At 46.9% G+C, this 26,666-nt stretch overlaps 1 protein-coding gene across 3 annotated transcripts in view; it reads right to left on the bottom strand.

The window, feature by feature from the left end:
• The window catches only part of NAPB (NSF attachment protein beta), a 40,854-nt gene extending 16,375 nt beyond the window's left edge, over window positions 1-24,479 (bottom strand). The window contains exons 1-5 of one of the 3 annotated variants that reach the window (XM_060078660.1): window positions 24,262-24,478; window positions 7,574-7,653; window positions 2,918-3,034; window positions 1,330-1,376; window positions 1,161-1,238 (exon numbers count right to left, since the gene is read on the bottom strand). In XM_060078660.1, coding sequence (XP_059934643.1) covers window positions 1,161-1,238; window positions 1,330-1,376; window positions 2,918-3,034; window positions 7,574-7,653; window positions 24,262-24,359 — 420 coding nt within the window. In that variant the 5' untranslated portion in view covers window positions 24,360-24,478. Of the gene's footprint in view, window positions 1-1,160; window positions 1,239-1,329; window positions 1,377-2,917; window positions 3,035-7,573; window positions 7,654-24,261 lie in introns of those variants that run through there. The other 2 variants (XM_060078659.1, XM_060078661.1) reach the window with 2 other exon arrangements.
• Window positions 24,480-26,666: the final 2,187 nt, after the last annotated feature.

Consider the following 26,666-nt stretch of genomic DNA (forward strand, 5'->3'; position numbering starts at 1 on the left):
TGAGCCGCGTGACCACAAGGGGCATCAGCATGAAGTCAAAGGGAGACGTTAACAAGGCCTGTCTGACTGCAGTACCGAGAGGGCCTCCCCGCCCGAGACTCCGTCTGCTCTGGCAGGTGCAGTGTGACAGTGAGGGCATCCTGTGCTCACTCATCAGAGCCTGGGCTCTCGGACACACCAGTAAACCACAGGAAGGTTCGGGCTGACGCGGGGCACCCACTCCAGTGGAGGGAGACGGCAACACAGGGCCGGAGAGCAGCCATCACAGCGCCTGCAAGGGGCCACTGAGGTGGGGGAGGCGTCTGGGTGTGTCCCCGCGAGGGCTGAGGTCCCAATTTTAACTAGGAGGCTGTGAAAGTTCTCATCACAGTTACAAATGAGCAAAGCTCTGAAGGACAACTGACGTGTGGGGGAAGAGCTCAGGGCACAGGGACAAGCAGCGCAGAGACCCAGAGGCAGAGCCCACGTGTGCGAGGGTCGGCAGAGGTCAGGGTGGCTGCTGCAGGGGGAGCAGGAGAGCAAGGGGGGACGAGGAAGAGGGGCGCCTGGAAGGCGCTGGGTGAGGGGCCAATCCGTGGGGCGCAGGAGGCCGCCTGCAAGGTTGGAAGCAGCGGAGAAACAATCTGATCTCCTGCGAACGAGGATGGCGAGTTGCCAGCATACACGGGACCCTTCAAGCTGCGGTGCTGCGTGAGCACAGACAGGACCACGGGAGCGAGCGCAGTGAGAGCGGACGAGGGCCCAGCCCCAAGGGGAGAGAGGAGGAACCAGCCGAGGGTGGGGGGCAGAGAACCAAGCGGGGGCCATGCTCCAGAGGCCGAGGGAAGAGGTGAAACGGGAGAGGAAGAGAGACAAGAGTGACAACGGTCCAGCGCGAGCAGCAGGCACGGGGTGAAGGGTGACCTCTGAGAGCTCAGCGTCCGCCCCAGACCGTGCAAGCCGTTCCTCCCTGACTCGCGCCTGCTTCCCACGGCGCTCGGTTTTACATAAACGCCGTCCCCAGTTGGAGGGAGGCAGCCTGGGGAGCTGGCAGGGCTTTCCCTCCCGCCCCAGCCCGAGGTCTCCACGTGACCCTGTCTGCGCACGCATCCCTCTGCCCTCACGAGCCCACTGCAGGGGCGCCTGGGGTCCCTGCCCGCCGCCTCCCCCCGTCCACACACCTTCTCGATGTCCACCAGCTCCGTCTCGTAGATCTCCGCGATGGTGATGTGGTGCTTGGCCGCGATCGTGAACCTTCCCTGGGGAGGAAACAAAGCAGTCACATCCCGGTTAACTGTGAGCTATCTCGAGGGTTCCACCCCACGGCCGCTCAAGCAAGGCGTGTCTTACCATGTCTGTGTAAATGTCGATGGCTGCATTTAAGCAGTTGATAGCCTCTGAAGCGAAGGCATTCAAGAAAGACAATGAAAAATCCATTCAGTCAGAGGGTTCGCTGAGCCTGTCTTCCTGGCTGCTTCTACACGGCTAAGGGGCCCCGCTGGGGCGGGGCGGGGGCAGGGTGGTTGGCAAGAAGCAAACACACATCCAGCCCCGTCGGGGAGCCTGTTCACGGAAGTGTCATCAACACCTGTCAACCTATCCACTAAAACCTTAAGTGCAGCGCACTCCTCGCTGCTATCATGTGTATGTATTAATTTTGAAAGACAGTACTTTTTGTACAGTGTTAAAAGACGCTAACTTCCGGTGTACTAACAAATACCAATAGGAAGAAAAAAATCTAATAAACGAGAGTGCTGATGACACTCATTTTCTGAAACAGTGGGCCGACAGCTCCCCACCACACGGTGGCGTTTACAAGGCCGGCAAGCGGTTGGCGGCTCCAAGTTTACTGCTTTTGCTCTAAAGAGGCAAGAGAGCAAAAAGGCCCGACCGAAGGATCAGAAAGATAAGTAGATTAGTGAAAATAAAAGCAAATTCCCCCTAAGCTGCATAAGAAATGCGGATTGTTAGGCCTTTAAAACTACAGAAAAATAGGAAAGCTACCCACAAAACCCGCTCAAACCTCCGGCTAGGAATTTGATGCACTTTTTCTCCCTGTGTTTTCTGGATGCATTTCTATGAGCACTGACGTATTGTGAATTTCAGATTTCGGCTCTCCGTGGTTCCTCAGCTGCCGTGAGAACATTTCCCAGGTCAGTGAGACGCCCTGAAGCCAGGGGTTCAGTGCCTGCAACACACTCTGAAATACTGATGTGAGGTGATTCTACGGTGCATTTAGGCTGTGCCCAGTTCTTCCCCTTTGGAAAATAAACTGTGGCTAGTCCTTATACCACAGCCCTTGAAATAGCTTATGTCAGTGTGATATGTTCACAAGAGCTGGGATTTCTGTATTAAAACGGGCTGCTGAAACAAGGAGGGAGGTTCCATGGCCACCAGTGCACGTGTGGAGGGAGGAGATGAGGCCTTCAATCGCTAAGTGTGCACTCCTCTAACTCAAAAAGAAAGAACGTCTGCAAAACTTCACCTCTTCAAATACCCAAGATCATTCTTTCCTCAAAACCTAGTGTTTGAAACACACTTTTTAAAGAAGTCACATGAATGCCGTGTGAATAAGCTGTTTTCAACTATAGGATTTTACGACCTCCCATTAACTGGATCTCCACACACACTATTGGGGAGCGAGGGAACACTCGTTTCCTTTAGTGAGCGACGTACACACTCACACAATTGAGGTAAGACTTAGATAAAATTAACGCTAATTTCCAAAACACTGTCCACAATGCAACTCCACAATGGAGTTCAAGAAAATGGTGTTGAGAACTAAGCTGGATCAATTTAACAGATTTTCTCCTCATAAAAGCTTCAGATGATTGCAGGTAAAAATCCCCAAATCTCCACCGTCCTGAAGCGCGAGCATCTCGCTCTGGCAGCACAACCTGCGGGAGGTCCGGGGGGCATGGGACAGAGCGCGGCTCACCTTGGGGGTCTGCCTTCTTGTAGGCGTTCCCAGCATCCACAAAGCTGGTGGCGGAGTCATGTTTGCTCTGCAGCTGCATATGGAGCTTGGCTGCCTGACAAAACGCATTTCCTGCAGCTGAAGAAGACAAATGACTCAGTTAGCACAGAGGAGCAAGCACCCTGCAGAGCGGCCCTGCTCCAGGAGCCCGGCCCACGTCCGCCTGGGGAAGGCCCCATCCCTGACAGCAGCACACGTGCCTGTGACCCAGTGCACCTCGGGTGGCCACGAAGACGCCCAGGACCCAGGGGGACAGCAACAAGGGCTCCTCTGAGCCCCAGGCCTCCTTCCACACTGACTGCCCAGCGGCGGGTGTTCAGCTCTGTCCCTGGCACAGGTCCCGCACCAACAGGGCATCTCCGCAGAGGCGTGAGGCCGGGAGGGTCCACAGGCGAGGATGCGCACCGCCCATCTCTCTGTGTCCACTGGCTCAGCTGGCATCACCGGAGAAACAGCGACAAAGGCACCCAGGTAGAGCAGGCTCAAAAGGAGTGAAGATGAGGCCCACAATCTCTAAAGTCAAAGCTCTTTCCTAAGTTTATGACAAAGTCTGACAGAGACCCATGGGGTTGAACTGTGCATGTCCCACTTGGTGTGGAACTGGCACACTTCCCCGCAGTCACACGGGTGCGGCCTGGGGGCACAGCGTGAGAGGTTCACGCGCTCAGCCTTTCCAGAAAAGGTTCTGGATCAGGAAATGTGGCTGAAATGGAGGAACGAAGGAGGAAGGACTGGGCTGGGGCGGAAGAGGTCAGGCCCGCCCAGGAGGCTGTGAAGGTCAGCATGGGACCTGGACGAGGATGAACCCACTTCACCACGAGGTCCTCAAGTGCAGGGGAGAACCAGGACTGGGGGCGGCTCATGAGGGTCTGGAGTCGGAAGTCAGGACTAGCAGGGATGGGGGAAGAGCTCGCCCCGTTAGGAAAGGCACGACCAAGAGTATCACAAAACCTCCTGGTACTTAAAAAAAATTTTCAGTCATAAACGTTTCAAAGACATTCAGAAAAGTATAAAAAATAGTGACAGACGCCTAAGAACCCTGATGGTATTAAACATTTACTTTAAGTTTCTTTTCAGAAACAGAACAGTCAATTCCACTGAAGCTTCAGTGGCTCTCCGTGTCCCAACCACACTCCCAGAGGAAACTACGTAATTTCCACTGCGGTTTCTGGACCTTCACCCAAGGGAGAAGAGGTAGCACAATCCCCTGAGCCAGCCTGCCCAGATTCACGTCTTGCTCTGTGCAAGACAAAAGAGCACCCAGGCACTTCTGAAAATAGTTACCCACCAGCGTGGCCTGGGCCCTGCCAGTCCAAGCAGACACTGGCCTGCGGCTGGAGCTGGAACTGCAGAAGCCTGCCCGCCAGGCCTTGACCCCTACCTTGGTGGACCGCAAACCCAGAGGCCCAGAGAAGGGGCCAAGCCCCTTGGGTGGTGGGCAGGCACCCAGGTCCTCCGGGCAGCTGTGAACTTCCCGGTGGCAGTTCAGGAACGTAGCGGCCAAAGAGTGGCTCTGGTGGGCTCGGCCTCAGAAGCGTGTAGCCATCACTTGGACCTTCTAGGCAAAACGCTCGGAACGGCCTGGCCCCAGGCACGTGCATGCGTGTTGGCCATTGTCATTATCACACGTAAATCTGTCCTTAGAGAACACCTGTGCCTTGCTGTGTTTAAATGTCATCGTTTCTCTTACAACCAAATCCTCCCTCTCCCACCAATAATTTAGTTTTTGAAAGTTTATTTGTGCTGGCCGTCCCAGAACCAATCGTGGTCCATCCTTCCCTGGCTGAGGGTAACAGCAGGGCATCCAGGCTCTGCCATGTTGGCTCCACTTCCCCTGATGATTTTTTTTCTTTTAATAAACTGATTGATTGATTTGATTGATTTTTTGGCCGCGCTGGGTCTTTGTTACTGCGCGCGGGCTTTTCTCTAGTTGCGGTGAGCAGGGGCTACTCTTCGTTGTGGTGCGCGGGCTTCTCATTGTGGTGGCTTCTCTTTATTGTGGAGCATGGGCTCTAGGCATGCGAGCTTCAGTAGTTGTGGCACGCAGGCTCAGGAGTGGTGGTGCACGGGCTTAGTTGCTCTGTGGTATGTGGGATCTTCCCGGACCAGGGATCAAACCCGTGTCCCCTGCACTGGCAGGCGGATTCTTAACCACTGCGCCACCAGGGAAGTCCTCCCCCAGACAATATTAAGAGCTTTGATTTTACAATTTCACGCTCCCACCTTCCAAAACTAGGTGCGGGCTCACTTTTGCAGTCTGAGCACTCACTCCCACCATCATTAACAAATGCCAGCTCCATCTCTCCGAACTTGGAAGTGGTTTAATACATGCTCCTTTAAAGACAAAGTTACACACTTTCTCAGGCCCAATTTCCTCAACTGTAAACATCTAATACCTGCCAGGATGACCTCTCAAAATCGGAGGAGCAGATGAATTCGTTTATAAAAGAACTTCTAAAACTATAAACAAATGCGGTGTGTGTCGTGATCACCACCACTAGGACATGGAAGTAAATGCAAAGAACCTGATTTTTTTTCAGTTTATTTCATTGTTTAACCATTTTTTAAATTGAAGTAGAGTTGATTTACAAATGCTGTGTTAGTTTCAGGTGTACAGCAAAGTGTTTCAGTTATATATATATCTATTCATTTTCAGATTCTTTCCCATTACAGGTTATTACAAAAGATTGAGTATAGTTTCCTGTGCCATACAATAGGTCCTTGTTGTTTATCTATTTTATGTATAGTGGTGTGTATCTGTTAATCCCAAGTTCAAAGAACCTAATACTTATTAATTCACTACACAAATAGGCTGAGTATCTATCGTGTTGCACATACTGGTCCAGGGCCTGTAGGTAGGGCAGAGATAAAGCCCAGAAACACCCTGGCTTTCTAAGGTTTATGTTCTAGTGAGGGACAGCACATAATAAAAGCACAGACAATACAAATGAACAAATGTACTTCATTTATTTTTGCTAGATGGTGGTAAGGGCATCAGAGAAAAGGGAACGGGGCTTCCCAGAAGAGAGGACTGCTATCTTTAAAAGCAACGGCCAGGAAAGACCTAAGACGACGATGACATTTGTAGAAGGACCTGGAAAAAACAGGGACTGGCCACGCCCTACTGTAGGCAAGAGGGTGCCAGAGGGAGGGCACAGCACAGGCAGAGGCTCAGAGGAAAGAGCCGGGGAAGGAGCGGGTGGGCAGGAGAAGCATCCAGAGTCGGGAGGGGATGGGAGATCGAGTAGATCCTGAAGGGCACCATGAAGAACTGTAGCTCTGATTTGAAATAACATGACCTGACTTAAGATTTAACGGGATTACTTTGTTTTCCTCATTAAAACACACTAGGAAAGTGAAGAAGCAGGGAGGTGACGGTCCAGGCAAGAGATCACTGGGGTCGGGGTGGGGAGTGCCCACACGTCCCCCTCAGTTACATAACCAGTAATGCCCCTCGGAAAGGAATTTCCAAAGTTTAGAACATCTGGTCAAAAGATGAAATAAATAAAGGGTCTTTTTAGATAAGGTCACTTTTTACGTATGATTACAGGACCTGAACCAAACAAAAGATGTGAATGCTAATACTGTTTTCTCCTCCATTTTAAAATACATTATAATTCAGGTATAAATGCACTTTGGAAACAGAACATACCTTTTTAACCTACAACTAAACCTAGAAAAAGAATTTCACAGCCAGAAAAGACCTTTTAGGGTCATCTAGTTCAACAGCATTTTCTTCACTGAAATGATTTTTAAAGTATCAGCCTTAGAAGCAAGGGGGAAAATCGTCACACCGCACACCTCACGCTTACACAATGTGATGTGTCACTGACATCTCGATCAAGCTGGGAAAGCACACGGGGAAACACACTTAGAGAGGGCAAGGCCCTGCCTCAGGTCATCTGCAGGTGCGAGGGGGCTGGAGACCCATGTCCTGCCCCGTCAAAGGCTGTCTCCACCTGCACTACAGAAAAACCCCAGCACAGAACTTCTTTCTCCAGGGGCAGAGGATAAATTTGTTTCTCAAATCAGTGTTAGAAAGAGCCATCCCCTCTCAAAACGATGAAAAGAATTCTGATTTTATTTTGTGTAATTTCCCCCGGTAGAAAGCATTATGTTAGAAACTGACGAGTCTGTCAGGGTTTACAGAAATAACACCTCCCACTGCTGCATTTCTCAGTGGACCACAACCAGTTATCAGAGTAAGGAATGGTTAGAAATTCTTCACCAAGGTTTAGGTAAACAAAAGCAGACTCTCCTGTTTATCCTACTTGTTTTCAATAAGTTTTACTACAACTTTCATTCCTTGTGGTACTGAATTTATTTAAGCACATTAATAAGAAGCAAAGATTACTATTCTTAAATGCAAGTAACTTTAAGTCTTTTAAATCACCACATGCCCACTGTATGAAGTGGTTTACAGACACTAAAACAGACACAGCCTCTACGCTTAAACTTTAGCCAGGATTTCAAGCTTTGTTCCCTTGGATCAAGGACCCCCTCTCCCGGTCCACAGCCAGCAGTTTTTCTAAGGGGAAGGCAGACAGTCATTTCCTCCTTCAAAGTGATTTTAAGTTATTTGCCTAAAAAGCAAACAAACAAAAACTGTATACATACCGCTCCAATTCTTAGCCATCTTGAACATATTTGCAGCTCTGGTATACATTTCACAAGCTTCTTCTATTCTTGTGTTTCCTCTGAGAAAAATTTAAAAATGAGGTTAAGTTTTACTATACCAACCATCCACATCCCTAATCCTCCCCTCCTCCCTCAAATAATAAACATTTAATGAGCACTTATTATGTGCCAGACCAGCATTAGAGAACCTTAACAGCTGTTCAAAGGAGTTACTCTAATTATCCCTGTTGTCCAGATGAGGAAACTGAGGCATAAGAAAGTAGCCACACAGCAAGGATGCCACAGAACTGAGACTCAAATACAGATGTGGCAGGACCCAGGGCTTACACCCTCAACCAGAGTCTTTTCCATGCATGAAAACTGGAGCACTTTCTCACTTTCTCATTCTGAGAAATGAGAAGTATATTTTTCAAGGGAAATTAGGATAAAGACATCTTGACACTTTTAATATCCAAGAGTTCAGCACTATGTTTATTCAGACTTAAAAGTAAAAACAAAACCCAGGGCTTCCCTGGTGGCCCAGTGGTTAAGAATCCGCCTGCCAATGCAGGGGACACGGGCTCGAGCCCTGGTCCGGGAAGATGCCACATGCCGCAGAACAACTAAGCCCGTGCGCCACAATTACTGAGCCTGCGCTCTAGAGCCCACGCTCCGCAACAAGAGAAGCCACCGCAATGAGAAGCCCGTGCACCACAACAAAGAGTAGCCCCCGCTCGCCGCATCTAGAGAAAGCCAGCACGTGGCAACGAAGACTCAACGCAGCCAAAAATATAAATGAATGAATGAATGAATGATACTCAACATCATTAGCCATCAGAGAAATGCAAATCAAACCACAAACGACATATCACTTCACTCCCACTAGGCTGGCTAGAATCAAAAGACAGATCTAACAAATGTTAGGGAGGATGTACGGAAACTGGAACCCTCATATACTGCTGGTACAAGTGGCAAATTGTATAAAAAGCCACTTTGGATAACAGTTTGGCAGCTGCTCAAAAGGTTAAACATAGTTACTATATGACCCAGAAATTCTACTCCTAGGTACATACCCAAGAGAAATGAAAATGTTAGTCCACACAAAAACTTGTACACAAATGTTCACAGCAGCATTATTCATGACAGACAAAAATGGAAACAACCCAAAGGTCCATCAAATGATAAAGGAGGTACACACACAATAGAGGAGATCAGACAATAGAAAGGAATGAAGTACTGATCATACTACAAGGTAGACGAGCCTTCAAAAAACATCATGTGAAGTGAAGAGCCAGTCCCAGAGGACACACCATTCACACGAAAGGTCTACAACAGGCCAATCTACAAAGACAGAAAGCAGACTGATGGTTGCCTAGAGCTGGAAGTGCTAGAGAAAAATGAGGGGGGAGGGTGCAGAGTTTCTTTCTGGGGTGATGAAAATGTTCTAAAACTGCTTGTTGTGATAGCTGCAAAGCTTGGTGAATATGCTTAAAACTACTCAACTGGACACTTGAAACGGGTGAATTGTATGGTATGTGAATTATATCTCAATAAAGCTGTTCCTCTCCCCTCTAAAAAAAAAACCCTTTTGGAAGCTATGTCACACAGCCAATGATAGGATGGCAACAAACCACACCAAAAATGAAGCATCAGAACAGGCAACGCCTTCTCTCACTCACACCTTCATGTTCCTTTTTCTCTACTTCACAGCTACATTAAAAAAAAAAAAAAAAAAAAGCTAATGATCCCAATGGAAAATCCTCAACTTGAGAAAGCTTTCAATCCTAGCCACAGCTCCTTGGAGCTAACAGAGGCTTGCCACTTTCTGTATCTTATTTTTCTAACATGTACCAGGCATCTTGAACTGTAATTATAGTGCAATCATTCTTTTTTTTTTTTTTTAATTTATTTTTGGCTGCGTTGGGTCTTCGTTGCTACTCGCAGGCTTTCTCTAGTTGTGGCGAGTAGGGCCTACTCTTCGTTGCGGTGTGCGGGCTTCTCATTGCGGTGGCTTCTCTTGTTGCAGAGCACGGGCTCTAGGCGCGTGGGCTGCAGTAGTTGTGGCACGTGGGCTCAGTAGTTGTGGCTCACAGGCTCTAGAGCACAGGCTCAGTAGTTGCGGCTCATGGCCTGAGTTGCTCCGCAGCACGTGGGATCTTCCCAGACCAGGGCTCAACCCCTGTCCCCTGCACTGGCAGGCGGATTCTTAACCACTACGCCACCAGGGAAGTCCAGTGCAATCGTTCTTATTAAAGGTTTCCAAATAAAACTAGCTTAATTAAAATGTACTTTATCCTATTATTTTCAGAAGCAGGTTCAGCTAGGAATAATAGAACACCTACATTATGCCAGGTTTTATGCTGCACATTTCCACACGCCTTACGTCATCTTCATTATTACAACGACCACAAAAGATCTCCATGTTACAGAAGAGAAAACTGTACCTGGAGGTCAATGGCTTGCCCAAGGTCATCCAGCCAAGGTCAGTGGTGGAGCTGACACCTGATAACGGGTTTAGCGATGTTTATAAAAATAATGAATGAACCCTGCCTCACCTCTCCTAAAACAGAATCACCAGAAAAATTCTCATGTTAAAAGCACCAGAGAACTCATGTGTCATAAACAGACATAACTTAAAGAATTCATGAAAAAAGCATACTTTTAAGTCACTCCAAATGCCTACTGTGTTCTACACCCATGAACGTTGATTTTTATAAGTTTTAAGGACAAATATTCAGAATTCACATTCACATATTCAACTGATTGTTACCCAGAGCCTCTATAAGTGAGGTAGAAGACCCTCAAAAACAGAAACAAGTTTCATTGAGGGAGTCTACATTATAAAGTGATACAGTACAGTACATGGCACTGACCTGCCAGAAATCACTAAGAAAACAAAGTCCTTACCCAGGAGGAGGTCAGAATGCCAAGAAGAGTATATAACTTCAGTGCTGGAGAAGTCTGAGGGTGTCTAACATCCCCGCCCCAGGTTCCAAGGAGATGGGGTGAGAGTCACACGCCTCCCCCAGCCCCCAGGAGCAGCAGAGCTGGGCCCGAGCCTCTGCTTCTCTTCACTACCTCCCCCCGGCCCCCACCTGTTCCCGTTTTAATGCTTAGGAGGAAAAAAAAATCAGCCTGGGAAAAATCACAGCCCGTTATTCCAAAGAGCTCCGATGACATCTACACGCAGACCAGCCTATTAATCCTCCTCTCATCCAAAGTCTTGCATTTTCCTCGTGGTAAGTGAGAGCTACCTGGGAGCAGCGGGAAACTGCAACTGAGCATGTGCGCAGGTGGGGGCCAGAGACACCAAATCAAGAGCCGTGGGGACCAATGACACACACCAAGAGATATGCCCCAGAGAAGCGGGGCAACTGCTGAGGCGGAAAGAACGCTGCTCTTAACCCACGAGATCTGGAGCAGGAGTGTCCTACCGCGTGACAATCACAGAGCTGTGATGACGCCAAAGCAGGACTAGAGACAAAATTCAGCTTCATCAGGGCTTCCCTGGTGGCGCAGTGGTTGAGAGTCCGCCTGCCGATGCAGGGGACACGGGTTCGTGCCCCGACCCCGGAGGATCCCACATGCCGCGGAGCGGCTGGGCCCGCGAGCCATGGCCGTGGAGCCTGTGTGTCCGGAGCCTGTGCTCCGCAACGGGAGAGGCCACAGCAGTGAGAGGCCCGCGTACAGAAAAAAAAAAAAAAAATTCAGCTTCATCACCAGAACACCCTGAAGGGCTGTCAAACCGTGTGGAAAGACTGAACACAGGGATCACTTTGAGTTTCCCGGGCCTGGGAGGGGCTCCTCCTCCTCGTTCACCAGTGACACCACTCCAGCCACCAGGCCGATGCCGGGACAGGGTCCAGCACAGGGCCTGGTTCACAGGCCTCAATCACGAGGCTGGAGACCCAGCGTCTGCATGGAAGAAACAGCCCACATCACAGGTCTGCAAGTTTCCCCCCGTGCCCCTCAAAACAACAAGCAAATACAGAAAGCATCCCGAAAAGAAGTGAAAAATTCAAAGTCTGTTTAAAATACCTCTACCATTAAAGGAAACAGTTTCTCTATTCACAACACTTCTGACACCAAACGTGGGTTTTCTATGCCAAGCAACTCTCCAATTCCCTGCGGCCACCAGCGGGATGTCCTGCGACTCAATTCAGTTCCGCACAGACCCCACAGGTTGAGCACCCGCACTTCAGATGCCCTTTGCAAGTGCCGGGTCCCCCGTTCTTCTGACCGACTGGCTACAAATCAGGGGTTCCCACAACCTCCTCCTCAAATTCGATAATTTGCTGGAAGGATTCACAGAACTCAGAGAAACACACTCCTATCACTGGTTTCTTATCAAGGACACAGCTGAGAAACAGCAAAACGGGAGAGAGGCACAGGGCAGGCATGTTGGGAGGGCGCCCGCAGCCCCCCTCTCCCCGGGAGCACCCTCTCCCTGGGAGCAGCACCTCCATGTGTCTCCAACCCGGAAGCTCTCTGAGCCCTGTCCTGTAGGGTTTTTACAAGGCTCACGGCAGAGGGACTGACTACCCTGGTGACCGACTCAATCCCCTCGGGGGTGGGACTGAAAGTTCCAGCCCTCTAATCACTGGCTGCTTCCTCTGACAACCAGCCCCCATCCTGAAGCCATCAGGACCCACCTTGAGTCACCTCATCAGCATAACCCAGGTAGGGTTGAAAGGGGCTTCTTATGAATAACAAGACGCCCCTCTCACCCTCACCACTCAGGGTCTTACAAGCCTTTACCAGCTCCGTGCCAGGAACCCAGGGTGGAGAACAAATATATATTTCATATATCACAACATCACAGCCATATACAACTGTTTATTCTACTTTTTACCCTCCAACGAGCAATTTACTTTCATCTGATACGTCACATCTGTAATCACAGATTCTAAAACTTGGGAGTTTTCCTAGATAAACTTAACCCTTTCAGGGTTATTTTCGGTCTGGGTTTAATATGTCTGTTCCTCCACGTGATGAGGAAGCAGGGCGCCTGCAGCAGGTGGAATGCAGAGGCCCAGGGAGATACTTTCCTTAGTGCTCATCTGAATTCTTGTCCCAAATGCCTGTAACTGCTTGACTGACGTCCTCTGCTTTTTCACAAACCAGTAACTGGAGGAGTAGTGCAAGCACGCAGGCTTTGGAGTCAGTCGGACTGCCTACCAACAAACGCAGGCATCTATCGGCTCCCCCCGCCCCCAAGAGCAGACACAGCTCCAAGCCCCAGGGCACCGCCCCCAGAGCAGCTGGCAAAAGACAAGCAGGGGCCTCAAACTTGACAGGTGGCCTCAGTGCTTTGCCCTGGACCCTGGGATTCCATCTTCTGAGACCATCTCACTTTATTGCCATTTATGTAAGAAAAAATAATCACAGATTCTCAGACACAGGAAACAATCTGAGACAGTTAAAGACTGTCTGACAAAAGTAGCTGCATTTAAGCATAACTTGCTGAAATAAAGTTACAAGAACAGGTACAGCAAAGAAAGCTACTTGGACTTTATTTGGTAATAGTCCTAAGGCCTTGACTTGATATGGGGAGTCACCTCTCTTGAAGAGAAGAGATATGTATAGATTGGACCTTTTAGTAAAACAAACCAAGATACTTAAATATTACAAGGAAGCCAAAAATAGGAATTACTGGATAAACTCAGAAATGACACACACAACATGACTTGCCAAGAGAAGTTTCCATATTTAATTTCAATCTTTATAAAAATTCAATTTTTAAACTGAATTTTATCTTTCAGACTTGTAATTCCCATAGGACAATGATGGCTGCCTAAATACAAGCGCGTCCTCAGCATCCTCCAGAACCACACAGATCAACAAGGAGCAGATACAACCACCCGTAATACACTCATGGCAAAACTAGCAGACAGAATTCAACAAGACTTCATTTAAATAAAGCTGGGAAAATAAAGACCCTGAACTAGCAGAGCCAGGGACACAGCCCCTGCTAGAAATCAGGAGGGGACGCCTGGACACAAGAGGAGGTGCGGCAGGGTCCCAGCAAAAGCAGCTCACAGACGACAAGACCCCAGCAAGGAGGAGCCACAGAGTGGGGTCAAGGAGGCAGGTATGAGACCTGAAGCAACTGGGGGGCTGGAAGGGTGGCCTGGCTAGAGGTGGCAGACTCCAGAAGACGTGCTTCTGCGGGAGGGAGGGGGAGAGGAGGCTTGGCAGTGAAGGGAAGAAGGCGGAGGTGGAAATAAACTCAGGGTCTCAGGAAACGGGAGGAGGCAGAACTGGAGGGGCAGCAAGCCCCACCCACCCCCACGACCCTAGTCATCAACGAAGCCGCACTAACGTCCTGATAGAAGGCGGAATGTTCAGGAGAGGCCAGGCTTCGAATTCTGATCCTTCCCCAAGTTAGCGATATGCAGTAGACCGTCTCTTGTGATGGGTCTGGCAGGGACACCAGCTGCGCTCGCAGTCAGTCATGTGATCACCGACACACTCACAACCATTCTGGACCCAGATGCCCACGCTGCTTTTCACTTGCAGTACCTATTCAATGACTAGCAAGAGACATTCCACACTATTATAAAATAGGCCTTGTGCTAGATTGTTTTGCCCAACTGTAGGCTAATGGAAGTGTTCTGAGCATGTTGAAGGAAGGCCAGGCTAAGCTATCATGTTCGGTAGGTTAGGTGTATTAAATACATTTTCAACTTACGAGGGGTTTATCAGGACATAACCCCACTGTAAGCGGAGGAAGAATAACTGAACCTCTCCGATACACACACACCCTGGATAAAGGGGTAAGTAGAACACCCTCTCTGAGTGGCACATAGGTAGGTAATGGATTTTTTCCAGGGCAGACAAAATACTAGATGCCTAAGTAAGGAAACTGAGCGAAGGATATTAAAAAAGATTCATGGCATAAAGGTAGGCAGTAAAATAAAATTATGAAATTTCCTAAATAAAAAGCAAAGAAAAGAGATCCCATGAAGAAAAACTGCAAATAAAACATAATGCGGTTGACCCTTGAACAGTGCGGGGGGTTGGTGCGCTGACCCTGGTGCAGCCAGCCCTCCAAACACGCCCGCGCACATCCTCGCATTCCACAGACTGGGCAGCACTGCAGTACCTACTACTGAAGAAAACCTGCGTGTAAGTGGACCCACGCAGTTCCAACCCATGTTGTTCAAGGGTCAGCTGTACATAACACATATAACAAAATGACAGAATTAAAAATCATCCAGGGCTTCCCTGGTGGCGCAGTGGTTGAGAGTCCGCCTGCCGATGCAGGGGACACGGGTTCGTGCCCCGGTCCGGGAAGATCCCACATGCCGCGGAGCGGCTGGGCCCGTGAGCCATGGCCGCTGAGCCTGCGTGTCCGGAGCCTGTGCTCCGCAACGGGAGAGGCCACAGCAGTGAGAGGCCCGCGTACCGCAAAAAAAAAAAAAAATCATCCATATGCCAGTCATACCAATAATGTAAATGTGCTGAAGATTTTTAGATCTGCTCACACATCTAAACAAACCAAGCCCAACTCTGTGCTCAATATGACAGACACAACTAAAATAAAGCGATTCTGAAAGCCTCAAGATAAAGAGCTGGTCGGGAGTTTGCCAAATATGTCAACCTGGGTTTGTTAGATTTATTGCAACAAGACAAATACCGTATGCTAACACATATATATGGAATATAAGAAAAAAAAATGTCATGAAGAACCTAGGGGTAAAACGGGAATAAAGACACAGACCTACTTGAGAATGGACTTGAGGATATGGGGAGGGGGAAGGGTAAGCTGTGACAAAGCGAAAGAGAGGCATGGACATATATACACTACCAAACGTAGGCTAGATAGATAGTGGGAAGCAGCCGCAGAGCACAGGGAGATCGCTCGGTGCTTTGTGACTGCCTGGAGGGGAGGGATGGGGAGGGTGGGAGGGAGGGAGATGCATGAGGGAGGGGATGTGGGAACAGATGTATATGTATGACTGATTCACTTTGTTATAAAGCAGAAACTAATAAAAAAAATAGAAAAAAAAAAAAAAAGAAATATCCCCAAGTCTTCCCAAAGCTTCTCTCTCTCTCTCACGCTACCTCGTGCTGGTTGTGCCCCTGCTGGCTCCTTCCCCGTGGGTCTTCTCTCTGTTCTGGAATGCGGCCCCCATCGGGTGTACTCCTCTCATGAGGGAAGCACAGATGACCCCTGCAGCTTCTGCTCTCACTTCCTACCTCAAAGTCAGTCCGGGCCACGTTGCCTGGACTCAGGCCACTGCGCCTGGACTCAACGGGGAGGGGAGCGGCCCTCTCCCTGGGGGGAGGCGGCACAGGCCACACGGCAACAGGCATCAGGTATAATCCTCTTACCTAACACAGCTCTAAAACAGGCAAACGCAAGTAACAAGAAAGCAGGGATTGCTGGCATCAGACAAGGTAGAATTGGGGCTCAAAAGTATTAAATGAAATAAAGAAATTCACTTCATAATGCTAAAGATACGATTCAAATGAAATTATATTCATTGTGAATATCTATGTACCAAAACCTGGCAGCCACCTTTCTACGGCAGAAATTACAGGAATCCTAAATGCCAAAATAATCTTGAGAAGGAAGAACAAAACTGGAGGGCTCATACTTCCTGATTTCAAAACTTACTACAAAGATACAGTAATCAAAACAATGTGGTACAGGCATAAAAAAAGACATATAGACCAACGGACTAGAATAGAGAACGCATGAATAAATCTTTGCACATATGGGCAAATGATTTTTGATAAGGGTGCCAAAATATTCAACAGGGAAAAGACAGTCTTTACAACAAACGGTGCTGGGAAAACCGGATACTGACTTGCAAAAGAATAAAGCTGGACCCTTGCCTAACACCTTATAGAAAAATTAACTCAAAATGGATCAAGGACCTAAATGGGATACTTAGGACAACAAAAAAATCTTAGAAGCAAACAGCAAAAGCTTCATGACACTGGATTTGTCAATGATTATCTTCGATATGGCACTAAAGGCACAGCTTAGAAAAGAAACATAGACAAATTGCATTTCATGAAAATTTAAAAAATTTTATGCATCACAGACACTATTCACAGAGTAAAAAGGCACCATACAGAATGGGAGAAAATATCTGCAAATCACATACCTGATAAGGGATTAATATCCAGAATATAAAGAGAACTCCTAAAACTCAACAATAACAAAAAAACAAACCAATTCAAAAATGGGCAAATGACTTGAATAGACATTTCTCCAAAGAAGATATATGAACGGCCAATAGGCATATGAAAAGATGCTCAACATCACTAATCATTAGGGAAATGCAAGTCAAAGCCACAATGAGATAGCAACTCACACCTGTCAGAATGGCCATTATTTAAAAAAAAAAAAAAACAGAAAATAACTAGTGCTGACAAGCATGTTCAGAAATTAGAACCTGTGTGCACTGTTGGTGGGAATGTAAAATGGTACAGCTACTGTGGAAAAACAGTATGGCAGTTCCCAAAAAATTAAAAGTAGAATTACCATATAATCCAGCAATTTCATTTTGGGGTGTATACCCAAGAGAATGAAACGCAGGGTCTTGAAGAGATATTTGTACAATCATATTCATAGCAGCATTATTCACAATAGCTAAAATGTGGAGGCAACCCTAGTGTCCATTAATGAATGAATGGATTAGCAAAATGTGGTATATACATATGACAGATTATTCAGCCTTATAAAGGAAAGAAATTCTGAAATATGCTACAATATGGATGAAGCTTGAGGACATTATGCTAGGTGAAATAAGCCAATCACAAAAACACAAATACTGTATGATTCCACTTATATGAGGTACTCAGCATAGCTGAAATCACGGAGAAAGTATATGGTGGTTTCCAGGGGCTGGGGGAGCAGAGAATGGGGAGTTATTAATGGGTATAGAGTTTCAGTTTTACAAGATGACAAGAGTTATGGGATGGTGGTGACGGCTGCACAACAATATGAATGTACTTTAATACTACTGAACTCTACACTTAAAAATGGTTACGATGGTAAATGTTATGTTATTTTACAATAAAAAAAAAGAACTAAAAAAATTACAATAGATCCAAGAAGACAGAAATACACTCATAAAAGGAGATATTAATATACCCCTTTTAGTCCAAAACAGGTCAAGTGGACAAAAAATATAGACATGAAAGACCTAAACAACATAATCAGTAACCAGATCTCAGGGATCTCTAGCAAGTCATACACTCTGAAAAGAGAAAACCCACTTCTTAAGGGCACGTGGATCACTCAGGAACACCAATCACACATTAGGTGGCAAAGAAAACCTCAGTACGTTCTCTGACCATAATGAAATAAAGCTAGAAATTAATAATATACAAAAAAGGCCCTTCTACCTGGAACAAAACCCTCAAAGAACTCCTGGGTCAAAGATGAAACAAATTAAAATAAAAACACTATATATCAGTATCTATGGGATGCAATTAAAACAGTAATACAGTTTTAAAGGAAAATTCATCCATGCATATTTGGATCCATATAAATAAAATAGAAATAATGAATTAAATACCACCCCTCACCCCCCAAAAAGTCAAGGGAAAAAAACAAAAGAAAGTAATAAAGGCAAAAGAGAAATTAATAATGTAGAAAACAGGAAACTAGTAAAACTCATAAGTCAAAATATCAGTTGTTTAAAGAAAAAGAATCAAGACAAAAAGGGGGACAAGCACTAACACATAAGTAAGAAGTAAAAAGAGGGAAATAACTGCTGCAATAACATTTTAAAAGTCATAAAAAGACTACTTTGCAAAACTCTGCAAATAAATTTTAAAACTTGGATGAAATGAATAATTTCCTTGTAAAATACAATTTACCAAAACTGACCTCAGCAGAGATAGAAAGTTTAAACATTATAAATTCCAGAGGGAAAAAAGAGAAAGTTATCAAAGAAATACCCACCAAAAAGCCCAAGATGATATCACTGTAAGAGGATTCTATTTAAAAATCCAAAAACCAGAGCATGGGAAAAAAGAAAAACTTACAAATTCTTTTTATGAGAGTACCTGTGACATGACTGCCTGTGACATCAATACTTCAATCTGAGAAAGACTATACACAAAAGAATTGTAAATAAAAGAATTTGAAGTAAAATATTTAAAAACAGAATCCCATAGTAAAAATAATACATTATAATCCAGAGGGGTTATTCAAGGGATGCAAGCAGAGTTCAGTATGAGGCTATCCATTAGTTAATATACTAATAACTAAGAAAAAAAGTCACGCTTACCTGACGTTACTGAAAAGGCCCTCATTCAATCCCTAATGAAAACACCCATTAAAACCGAATTGGAAGATACTTCCTTACTGTGAAAAACATATTTTAACCCAAGAAAGAATTGATCTATTACTTTGTTAGATTTTAATTAAATTACCATTACTTACGTTAAGCTCTATTCAAATACAGACGTGATTAACACTCTGAGATTCTATTTTCAAAGTCTCCTTACTGTGCACTCACAAGCATCACTAACTGAAAATACTTGAGGTATGGAAGTTTTACCCATTTTATCATCTAATCAAATGAATGTAAAGTGAAAGCATAAAAATAGATTATAGAGTCGCCTTTAACTAGGATGATCCTCCGTCCTGGTTGCGGGGACACTCCTAGGTTATACCCGTTTTCTTGGCAACTCAAAAATATCCCAGTTTAGACATGATACTCACGGCCACTCTATAACTCACAGAAATAGGGAACTATCTGAAAATTTTTTAAAGTAGAATTATAAATTTAAATGTTACTTACATATAAAAGATAAAATTTGGAGATTGAGAATTAACTGAAATCAAGAGGTGAAGGAGAAAATGCACTGCCACTTAAGCTATGTGGCAGGATCGACAAATATTATCTAAAATGAATAAATCTGGTAGTAGAAGTATTCTAAAATTACTGAGACTTATGGCAGTAACCATCAAAAGAATCAAAAAGAAAGTTAAATGGTTACTTCTGCTGAGTAAGATTTAGGAGAGTGAGGACTCAGGGAAAATTTTACTTTTCAACTGAAACCCTTCTGTGCTCCTTGCATTTTCCTACCATATATGGATTTACTACAAACACATATTTAAGAAAACAGAAGAAAGTGACATGAACTCCTCCCCTGCTCCTTGTTACCTTTGCTCTTGAAACTAGACAAAAGAGTACAAGAAAACAAATCAACATCTGTATCCACATCCACCAGAGTCCACACATGCCTGCCACAGCCACGTGCTGCAGGAGGTGCTGGGCCAAAGCCACCAACTAAGGCAGACGCCCCAGGACCTTACATCCTAGAGCCACAGGCCACCCCAGTCCTCCCTACTTCTTGTAAAGCACTCTGCACCTCGCAGGGCTCACAAGAATGAGAGAATATATGGTGAACACTGCAAAAATGCAGACAGAAAAGGGCCAATCTTGTGAGAGTTTATCACTTGATATACAAACCGTAACTTGACATTGACACTCAAATTAGGAAACCAAATGATTATAAGTACCAGTAATATAGCTCTGTGCAGCTTAATAAGCATTCTGACACCTCATTCAATCCTTACAACTCTGACAAGTAAATTCTTTCCCCCTGCCCATTCAAAAGCCAAAAAAACAGAAGCTCCAAATATGATTTACTTGGCCAGGGGCACCAAGCTAGTAAACTAGAATCTATATTTGGTCTTCTTACATATAATAGTATATATTATTATGGTTCATACATAATATACCTTCTATAATATATAATTATTCAACATATAGGTTATTCTATTTTTTTCTTTTTATTGGGCTGTGTTGGGTCTTTGTTGCTGCACGCAGGCTTTCTCTAGTTGCGGCGAGCGGGGGCTACTCTTCGTTGCATGTGCGGGCTTCTCATTGTGGTGGCTTTTCTTGTTGCAGAGCATGGGCTCTAGGTGCACGGGCTTCAGTAGCTGTGGCGTGCGGGCTCAGTAGTTGTGGCTTGAGGGCCCTAGAGCACAGCAAAGGCTCAGTAGTTGTGCCCCATGGGCTTAGTTGCTCCATGGCGTGTGGGATCTTCCCGGACCAGGGCTCGAACCCGTGTCCCCTGCGTTGGCAGGCGGATTCTTCACCACTGTGCCACCAGGGAAGTCCTCTATTTCTTATTACATAGGAAATAAAGAGTAAATATACATATATATTTCTTATACTATACTACCTGTCTCTGAGTAAATCTGAGCTTAATGTTTTTCTTAAAAGTTTAATCTGCATTTGAATACCTACTGTAACTGAGGCAGACCTAAATGCTTTATAAATGCTTTCACATGCCCCCACCATATTTTGGCAAAATTTAAACACAATCTTTGACAAAATAAAGCTGAGTGAAGAATACTGATAATGGCCTATAATGCTTAAGAAATATTCCCAATTTTCACAACTAGCTAAAAAATTATAAACTTATAGTTATTTCAAGATAAACCTACGGGGCCTTTCATTAAATTTACTTCAACACTGCCAGATTTACAGCTCCTTATAAGCTTTGAGACTGGGGAACATTCAAGAACATGAGAAGGAAGCATTAACCCTCCAGAACATCTTCCCACGGTCAGTCTTAATCCACTCTCTCCATGTGCGCTGGGCAGTGTACCCAGTGTGGTCTCCTATAACAAGAGAAATGCAAAGCTATCTTGCTGTCAGACCCAGGTCAGCTAACCATCATACCAGTAGTTAAGATGCTAAATTAAAATTTGAAATTAACTACAAAGTTCAATAGCTCATCTCTGGAAACAAATGAAACCAAAACACAATTCTTTTGGTGTTAATTTTGCTATACGAAGCTCAGTCAGCAAAAGAATAAGTTTTAATTTCATTACACAACTACAAAAACACATCACTGTTTAACTGGCAGTCAAACAGAAAGACCACCACAACAGTGGCTTCTTGTGATGGCTGCATCCCAGCAGCTCCTTTCCTGCAGTGGGACGCGGGGAAGGAGCACTGACATCTTGCAGACAAGCCTAGACTTGTGCCTTACACACAGAAGAACGCATGACTGACCTTTTCTCGGGAATACACAATGCATATTTTCATCTAATTTTACTGAAAGCAACCAAAAGGGAAGAGCTACAGAACAATAGTGAGAATACAGCATTGCCACAAAACTAGCGTGGGTGGTGGATCAACACTGAGTGAAGGGGACCAACTTCTAACAGGTTTTAACCCGCAGCTGGGATAATGAGTCCGTGGTGTGAAACATCTGCAGTAAAGTACACTGAGCACCTTGTAATGGCTGCCAGAGCCCCAGACAGCACCACCAGCCCCCTTTAAAGCACTGTCAGCTCTTAAACAGATGGGCTCGGTGATACTGATGCAGGTATGTTTTGTTAATTAAGGAGCCTGACATGAAGATAGATTACACTGTGGTTTAAATAAAGGAAAACACGTAGATGGGAAAATTCTCTGGCTAAGGGAGTGGGGACAGGGTGGAGTAACATATATCCAGGCTTAGAAGGGTGATGACAGGTGCAAGTGATGCTAGATGTAACATCAGATTCTGAACAACTGAAACTGATACAGAATCTGTCTTCCCACTGTCACTGACAGAGAAACTAGGCCTGGTTTTTGGCTTCAAAGAATTATGTAACGCTATTAAACCTCACAGAACTCTGAGTACCCTCTTCCCCAAGTTTTTCTGGAGCCAAGTATTACTAAAAACACAGTCGTCCATAGTATAAATAACCCTTACATGGTGCAAAGCTCTTTCAAATACTTTATTTCATTAAAAGACCAATGATACAGTCCAAAAGGTCTTTGGCTCCGAAATCCTGGCAAAGTTACTTGATCTGTCCGGATGCTTCCTTGATAAATAACTGGGCCTGAAAATTTTGATGAAGATACTAATTAATATTTCATAATCCCCATCTTCAATGACTAAATGTTTTACAAGCATATACTCACAAAACCCTCACTCACTATGAGATAGACTTCTCTTACCCTCATTTCATAGCCGAGGAAACTGAGGCACAGAGGGGCTAAGGAACTTGCCCGAGGTCCCAAAGCGAGGATAATAAACTGACCTGCTGGATCCAGGTCAGACCTAGGATGCAATGACTTTCAAGCAAACTGAGTGTGAATGGTGAGGATGAAGTCTTCCTATACAGCCTGCCAATGAAACGGGTGATCAACAGCCAAGGAGAAAAAAGACAAAAGGCCTTTTTAAAATCCCTTAAGGATTACTGATTCAAGATCTGGCCTACTTTCACGAAAACAATAACGCAACACCTCTTCACAGCAAGGAGCACGCCCCTGAGAAGCATCAAGTGCTCTCGGCTTTTTTCCTCTGCCAATTACAGATTCTCTTCCAGGGAAGCACATCTGGACTTGAAACGCTGTGCCTTTAGGATCACCTCCCAACTTGAGGCGCTATGACATGCAGTGCTCCTTATGTATTGCCATAACTTTTAAAGGGGAACAAATTTATAATTCACTGCTACAATGCAGACCACACATCACATGAGAAATTTAGAAACCAGCTGGGATAAATGCCCCGAGAGATTTTTGAGGACAGGAACCTTACCTTTCTGCATCTTTGCACCCTGCAGTACGTGCACTGCATGAAACCTGCATATGAGCATTTCCTGGAGATTATCAACAACGGTAAAGTATTACCAAAAGAACGAAGGTGGCAAGACTAGCAGATTCCAAACCGATTTTGTACAGAAATAAAACTGCGTCTAATAGTGCAACAGTTAAATACGGACCCCCGGTCCTTCTCAGAATAAAAACATGCTCTGGGTGTTGGCCGAGGACCTTTCACTTCCAAAAGGAAAAAGAGTAAACCACCACGAACTTTCTGCCTCTCTCATCCTAAACAGCTGAATCATTCACATAGTCAACCGCCCAGAATTCTTCCAAGGACTGTCAATGCAGGCTCTGCTTTTTGGGAAATCCGAATTTAAGACCTTCCCTAGGAGAGCACAGAAGAATTATAGGAAATTAACGGGATTCCCATATGACGCAGACTTAGAGGAGTTGCGTTATCCCTAATCCAACAGGAGGCCCTGGGTATCACATCAATCTCCAGTGAAGGAAAAGACACCAGTTTGAGAAAACGTACTCATTCCTCCCACGGATATTTATTAAACCTGTACTTGGCGCAAGACGCACGGGCACCGGGTGGTGGAATGCGGCTGCCGCGGCCCCACCGCCAGCCCGACGCCCCCAAAAGACCGCGGGCCAGGCGCTGGGGGTCCGGGACCCGCCACTCCCCGGCGCCTCACGCCCACACGGGTCTCCCGAGCTGCGTGGGCTCACTCGTGGCTAAATAACAAACCGGTGTGGCCGCCGTGGGGAGGGTCACGCACACCCGCGCGGCCGGTGGGACACCGCACCGCGCGGGGGTGGGGGCCTTCGGGGGTCCTAGGGGATCCCTGGAGTGCGCATGGGGGCCCCTGGAGCGCCGTGGGGTTCCAGGGTGTGCGTGGGGAGGGCTCCGGGGGTTTCAGGGGATCCCTGGAGGGCAGGTGGGGGACTCCGGGGGTCCTAGGAGGTCCCTAGAGTGTGGGGGCGGCCTGGGGCGTTCTGGGGATTCCAGGGGGCGCCGAGGGGCCCTAGGGGAATCTCTGGAGGGCGTGTGAGGGTTGAGGGCCCCTGGGGCATTCTGGGGGCCCCCGAGGGAAGTTGGGGGGGCCGCCGGCCAGGGACGGAGACCCCCGCTCAGGGCACGCGCGGTCCCCCGCTCACCCAAAGAGCCCTCGGAGAAAGGAGTGGGAAGCCTTGACTCGCTTCTCGGCCTCCGCCATGAGTTGCACCGCCTCTCGCTCCTTCCCCGCGTTGTCCATGTCGCCAGCCGCGACCGCCGCCACAACCTTCTCTCCGGGTCGGGCGCGCCTCCCGCGCCTCCCGGTCCTCTCGCAGCAGCGGGGCGCGCAGCCTGTCGGGAGTTGCAGTCCAGGCCGCGCCCGGGCCGTCCTCTCGCAGCTGCGGGGCGCGGAGGCGCGGCGTGCAACCTGTCGGGAGTTGTAGTCCAGGCCGCACTCTGGCGGCGGGAGCGAGCGAGGCGTCCACTACCATACCCAGAAGGCTGCAGAGCCCGCGGGCGTCGGGGGTCTCGAGGCGGGGGTCCTGACCCTCTGTAGGGCCCTCTGCGAAGGGGAACGTTAATCTTCTAAGGATGTGGGGAACGGAAAAGAGCCCGTGGCTTCCAGAGAAGACCGCCTCAAACTCAAGCATCACGTTGGATCAGGAGTCTCTGTCCAGCACGACCGTGGCCAGGGGATGGACGGGGACGCGGGGACAACGGGGTGGATGAGGACACGGCGGGTGGCAGGCTGGAAAGCTTCACTGCACGCGAATTCCGCGAGCGTGATGTAAGGCGTCCAGGGACGAAGCTGCAATAACCTTGCCATGCCCCGCCCACCCACCCTCCAGCTCCAGCAGCAGGAGGAGCCACGTTTATCTTCAGAGCAAGGCATTTAAGAAGGAAACGTTTGCCCCAATATAAATTCAGAGTTGGGGCTTCCCTGGTGGCGCAGTGGTTAAGAATCTGCCAGCCAATGCAGGGGACACGGGTTCAAACCCTGGTCTGGGAAGATCCCACATGCTGTGGAGCAACTAAGCCTGTGGACCACAACTACTGAGCCTGTGCTCGCAGTGAGAAGCCCGTGCACCAGAAGGAAGAGTAACCCCCACTAGCCGCAACTAGAGAAAGCCTTCGTGCAGCAAAGAAGACCTAACGCAGCCAAAAATAAATAAATAAATTTATTATTTTTTTAATTCAGAGTTGTTTTTCAGTCTCCGCATATTGTAACTTTCTGTCGGTCCTCCTCCTTGGTTAAAGAAGACTTGCATATATGGGATATGTGCATAATCCTCTGTTTTTATTGACTGAATGCTTTTCAATGGATGTGAGCCATTGAGCTCTCTTATTGTTTTGGGTTTTTTTTTTTGCGGTACGCGGGCCTCTCACTGTTGTGGCTTCTCCCGTTGCGGAGCCCAGGCTCCGGACACGCAGGCTCAGCGGCCATGGCTCACGGGCCCAGCTGCTCCCTGGCATGTGGGATCTTCCCGGACCGGTGCACAAACCCGTGTCCCCTGCATTGGCAGGTGGACTCTCAACCACTGTGCCACCAGGGAAGCCCGAGCTCTCTTACTCTTTACATAATGCTGGCTATAGTGTGGAGTGGGTCTCCTGGGACACAGTTCTGCCTGCCAGGAACTTAAAATCTCCTAGGAGAAGTATCCGTAGATAGACGCTACCCTGTGCCAACGATTTCCAGGCCTGTCCTGGAAGGACAGAGGGAGTTATTTTTTAATGCAAAGTCTAGGCCATTTACATTGGTAATGCTAAAGCAGAGGTGGTGAAGCAAATATGAAAATCGCTGCCAAATGAGAACTTGTGAGTTTCAAACTATTAATAAATACACTGTGGGCACTGGCACACAAAATACATCTAAGCAAATGAAGCCTGAACCGAGAGAGCAAGGCAAGAAGGGTCAAACTCCTAAAAAGAAAGGTCACTAAAGCATATGTCACAGAGTCCCTACAGTGCAGCCACTCTAGAGACGGAAGGAAGCCTCAGATCCTCAGGCAGAGTTTATTAACTTTTACTACATGCATTATTCTAACTTCAAAAAAGCTAATCTGGAGCAGTATTGATGAAGAAGGAAGCAGGAAATTAGAGGAAGTAAATGCAGGAGTAAAGAGAAAAACTGCAAAAAGTGGACACGAGCAGTTGAGGAGCACAGCAGTCTGTGGGGATTTGGTGGAGGGTCCAACTCGAAAACTCCAAGTGCAGCGTGAGTGTGTTGATTAAAGCAGTTCCCAAAGGATGTTCAAGAAATACTGAGCCCTGAGCTCCTCGCTCTTTGTATTGGCATCTCGTGGAGCTGGAGTCTAGGAAGTGTGCGTTTAAGGAGGAACACCACTATTCTGAAGCATGCAATTCTAGATTCTCAAATCTGTAGTCAGCAGAGAAGGAGGCAGGATGGACTGCCTTCTCTAAACCAGAACTTGCCGTGATGGGTGGCGGGGGGACATCTGGACAGTTTTGATGTTTCTGGGTATTTCGCTCAGTCTCTTCTTTCTCACGGGCACTCCCAGCCTTCCCCCCAGACCACACCCCTGTGGGAAAAAAACATCAAACCTTC

This window comes from Mesoplodon densirostris, chromosome 16, assembly GCF_025265405.1.
Source record: "Mesoplodon densirostris isolate mMesDen1 chromosome 16, mMesDen1 primary haplotype, whole genome shotgun sequence".
Classification (NCBI taxonomy): Eukaryota; Metazoa; Chordata; class Mammalia; order Artiodactyla; family Ziphiidae; genus Mesoplodon; species Mesoplodon densirostris.